This window comes from Galeopterus variegatus, unplaced genomic scaffold (genome assembly GCF_000696425.1).
Source record: "Galeopterus variegatus unplaced genomic scaffold, G_variegatus-3.0.2 Scaffold12899, whole genome shotgun sequence".
NCBI lineage: Eukaryota > Metazoa > Chordata > Mammalia > Dermoptera > Cynocephalidae > Galeopterus > Galeopterus variegatus.
This window is the reverse complement of record NW_007739010.1, coordinates 3,053-7,228: the sequence shown is the minus strand read 5'-3', so window position 1 is coordinate 7,228 and position 4,176 is coordinate 3,053. Positions and strand designations below refer to the sequence as shown.

Sequence of the window (4,176 nt, the reverse complement as noted above, 5' to 3'; positions counted from 1 at the left end):
AAAAGAAATAAATCATGTTAAGAACAGAGAATAGGGCCTGGCACATAGAAAGTGCTATTCCAATGCTAGCTGTATTTTCACGGGAATGGGAGCTATGTGAGAGAATGGGCACTGTCTCTCTTGTTCACTCCAGTGTGACCACCTCTTGGGTAGTTTCTGGAACCACACAGAGAAAAAGATTCCCCTTTATTCTCCTTAGTGCTTAGCTGCAAGTACTGTTACACGTGCCTTAACAAGATGAATCTTAACAAGATATGTTCCAGAGGAACAAAATAAAATGGTGAAAAAGTTGTATTTAAAAAAACATAACTGTTGAAACATTTTCCAAACTTGATGAACTACAAATTTAGGAAGCATATTAAATTTCAGATATAATAAATAAAAATATATTAACAACTAGCCCCATGATTGGATAGAGCTGTACGTCAAAGACGGACTATCCTAAAAGGAACTGAAGAGGAAAGAAAAAAAAATGTTTACCTACCAAGAAACAGCAATTAGTCTGCCATTTCTGTCTCAACAGCAGCAATGTTCATTCCTAAAAGAAAATGATTGACACCCTACTCTTTTATAAAAAACATTATCTTTCAAGAGCAAGAAAGAATAAATACATTTTCTCATGTCATTCTTAAGTTGAATAAATAAACAATTGGGAAAATTTACTATCAAAAGATTCTCATTATGAAGATTTCTAATAAAAAGTATTTTGGGAAGACAATAATACAGTAGAAAGGTCTACATTAAACATAGTTATTGGTGGGCCGGCCCGGTGCGGCGGCGCTCCCACTGAGGGTTCGGATCCCACAGACAGACCGGTTCCCGCTCACTGGCTGAGCAAGGTGCGGATGCAGCACTGAGGGTTGCGATCCATTGCCGGACACCAAAAAAAAAAAAAAAAAAAAAAANGTGTTTTCAAATTCTGTGCTCCACTGTTTTTCAGCCTTGGTTTAAGTGTTTTCAAATTCTGTGCTCCACTGCTTTTCAGCCTTGGTTTAAGTTAGAAAATCTTATTTTCTATCCTTCACATGGAGAACACAGATGCCTCATAGTGGCTCATCATGATTTTTTTTTAAGACAAGGGATATTTTTTACCTTCCCGAAATTGAAAATTAATATAAGGCATTATCTGTCAAAGAAAATACTTCCAAGATTATTAAGAATTCAACTGGATGGCCTTTGACTGTAACCCAGACTGGCAGTTTCAACACCTGCATGGTCTTGGCTTTGCTGTAATGTAAATAACTGCAGATAGAGAGAGGGTGACTGAACAGGAGCAGCAGGTGCCAGAGGAGGAGGAGCAGCCCAGATGGAGGCTCAGGGGGCTGCTGTGGGGTTTGTGTTATGGGCTGTATCACTGTGGAGGACTATAGGAACCTTGCCCGCAGTAAGACAGCGGCATCTTCAGCCTCCAGGCTGCTGATGGTGAGGCTGAAATCTCTGTCAGACCCACTGCCACTGAACCGCGATGGGACTCCAGTCTGTAAGGTGGAAACTTGGTAAATGAGTTGCTTAACTCGTCCACTTTTCTGTTGGAACCAGCTCAGATAGGTTTTCCCACCAGTGTGCTTGACACTTTGACTGGTTGTGCAGGTGATGGTGATTTTCTCTCCAGAAGCCCCAGACAGAGAGGAGGGAGACTGATTCAACACAATGTCACCAGAAGTACCTGAGATTAAAAAGAAAAAAAGGAAGAAAGAAAAAATAAAATAAAATTGAGGGTCCTCCCTTCTGTATTTCATCTTAATACTGTGAGAATTTGTAAACTGTGTTTCTGTCAGCTAAAACCTACTTTAAATAATTCTCCTTAACTATATGTGTTTGATCTTCAATGCAATTTTAATGTTCCAAAGTGAAGAAATTTTTCTCTCCCCACATTTCCACATACCCCCAAGTTCTCACCTGTGGTGTAGAGCCCCAGAAGCCCCAGGAGCAGAACAGGTGCCATCATTCTGTGTGTCCTGCCTGCTGCTCCTCAGGCCTTCCCTTGAGGGCACAGGCTCTTCATGGGGCTCTGAGGGAACATGCAAAGCAGGGGAGGGGCTGAGCAATTAGGGTTCAGAGAGTTTAAAAGAGAAGAGCAGAGATTCCATCCAGATCCTGGAAACAAGGGCAACTCCAAAAGACAGTTCTCCATTCCAAAGCTTGGTGAAGTATGTTACCTCATATTCATTATGACCCAAAGTCATTTAGAGAATTATACCTGAGACTTTAAGTTTCTATCTTCCACTAAAGTAATAAAAATTTCAAGTGATAAAATTGGACACAGCCCCTGGGTGAGTAATCATTACCTCCCCACAGCCTTTTCTAGATCAAACATCTGACCCAGCAGATGTTCACAGGGTAGATGCTCGGTCCTTGAGAAGAAACGCCTTTTTCGTTGTGAATAATTTCAGAATTAGTTAGTATTTCATATATGTTCCTTTTAGTTACATAATTTGTAAAATGGACTTTTTAAAAATAAAACTATTTAACTGGGACAATCACAATTCCTACTCATGCTGCCTTGGGCTACCCATTCTTTGACTATGCTAAGCAGGACTGGGAAAAATAAAATTAAAGAGTTCTGGTATTGAAAGTTGAATAGAAAACTTTTATCCATAGTTACGTATTTGTCCTGCACACAGTTCAAAATTGCTGACATTTGACGTTTATTTGTTATTTTAGTAATAGACACATTACATATAGTTACTGAAATTTGTGTAACACCACATGTGAGATATTAAATCACCGACTGGCAACATTGGGCTCTGTTCCTTACAATGACAGCAAATGGGATCTGCAGTGGCTGACCATGTTTGTCATGGTGTGTCTTTGCATGTTTGCCAATATTATGTCATGCTCTCTCCTTTCAGGCCTTGACACCATTTTAGTTAAGATTCTAAAACAGAAAAAAAACCAAGAAACAATAAAAGGGTAGTAACGTTTTCTTCTGAGTATTGAATAGTTTGATTTTTCCCCATTTTGAAATCTGTCACTCATATGTGTCCATATCTCCTACACTCCACTTTATGTAAATTTGGTCTTTTGTCACATACAGCACTTGGATCAGATAGAGACTCTCCTGTCAGAACTTCAAGAGTCATATCCCTCTCAGGATTTCTCCGTTTCCACTGAGTAATCCATTCACCTTGTGTCTAAAGCAGCCTCCAAGGTCTTAGGGATGCCCTGACTAGACAGAACAGAGTCCACTGTGCCCAGTTTTTCTCAGTATTCTGAACCTTGCCTGGGTATGACTTTACTAAGATTGCTCATAAAAAAATGGAGAAAGTCTCCATATGTCTCCTTGTAAGCTCAACCCTTTGCCTCAGGATACTTGCATCTAGAATGAAGTGTAATATCTTAATGTGTCAAGCTACAGGGTGTTGCTCTAGTCTTGACAGAGTCAATATCACATCGACAGCTGAGCCCCAGTCACATGGAAGGTGTGTGAGTTGTTTCTTATACATCAGTAGTCCCGATTTTTCTTTATATGAAGTCAGATAGTATTCACAGGCATATATTCTTTATATATCCTAAAATATAAAATACATAGATTTGTCTTTTCTTCTTATAGTCAGAACAAGTCAGTAGGGAAAACCATCCCAAGAGTTGAGCCTAGTGGGCATAGAGTCAGCAGTTGCATTTTATGCCTCTGCTCTTTGCTCTGAGCAAATGGGGCATGTCCTAAAGAGGAGACTTCAGGGCTAGAAAGCAGAAAGTGTGGGGGATAGTGATGAAGCCCATAGAAAATAATACAGATATTGGGAGAATCATTCTGAGAATGTGGACATGACTGTGTAAATTTTAAGCCTAAAAATTACTGCTTATATTTTTCTTTTGAGTTTAAAATGTTATGTGGAAGGGCCGGCCCGGTGGCACACTGGATGTGCGCCGCTTGGGAAGTGTGGCGGCGCTCCTGCCCGAGGGTTCGGATCCCACATGCAGACCGGTTCCTGCTCACTGGCTAAGCGAGGCGCGGGAGCAACGCCAAGGGTTGCAATCCCGTTGCCAGTCCCCGGTCCGGTACGGGGGCAACACTGAGGGTTGCGATCCATTGCCGGACATGGAAAAAGACAAAAGACAAAAAAAAAAAAAAAAAAAAAAATGTTATGTGGAAAATTAACAGAAATGGGGAATTTAAATTTATATTTCTCAAGTGGCAGGTGCTGCATAGAGGAAAATACTGCTGCTAAATTG

The 4,176-nt window shown here is 40.5% G+C and overlaps 1 long non-coding RNA gene and 1 gene segment (V, D, J or C); both read right to left on the bottom strand.

Moving 5' to 3' along the window:
- LOC103581366 overlaps window positions 1-571 on the bottom strand; it is a 7,292-nt gene extending 6,721 nt beyond the window's left edge. Inside the window, exon 1 of the long non-coding RNA XR_549657.1 lies at window positions 485-571. This is a non-coding gene — a long non-coding RNA (uncharacterized LOC103581366). The remainder of the gene's footprint in view (window positions 1-484) is intronic.
- A 793-nt stretch (window positions 572-1,364) lies between these two features.
- On the bottom strand, window positions 1,365-1,990 carry LOC103581367. The segment is given in 2 exon segments: window positions 1,365-1,666; window positions 1,900-1,990. Coding segments are annotated over 2 exon segments (351 nt in total).
- Between the last annotated feature and the right edge of the window lie 2,186 nt (window positions 1,991-4,176).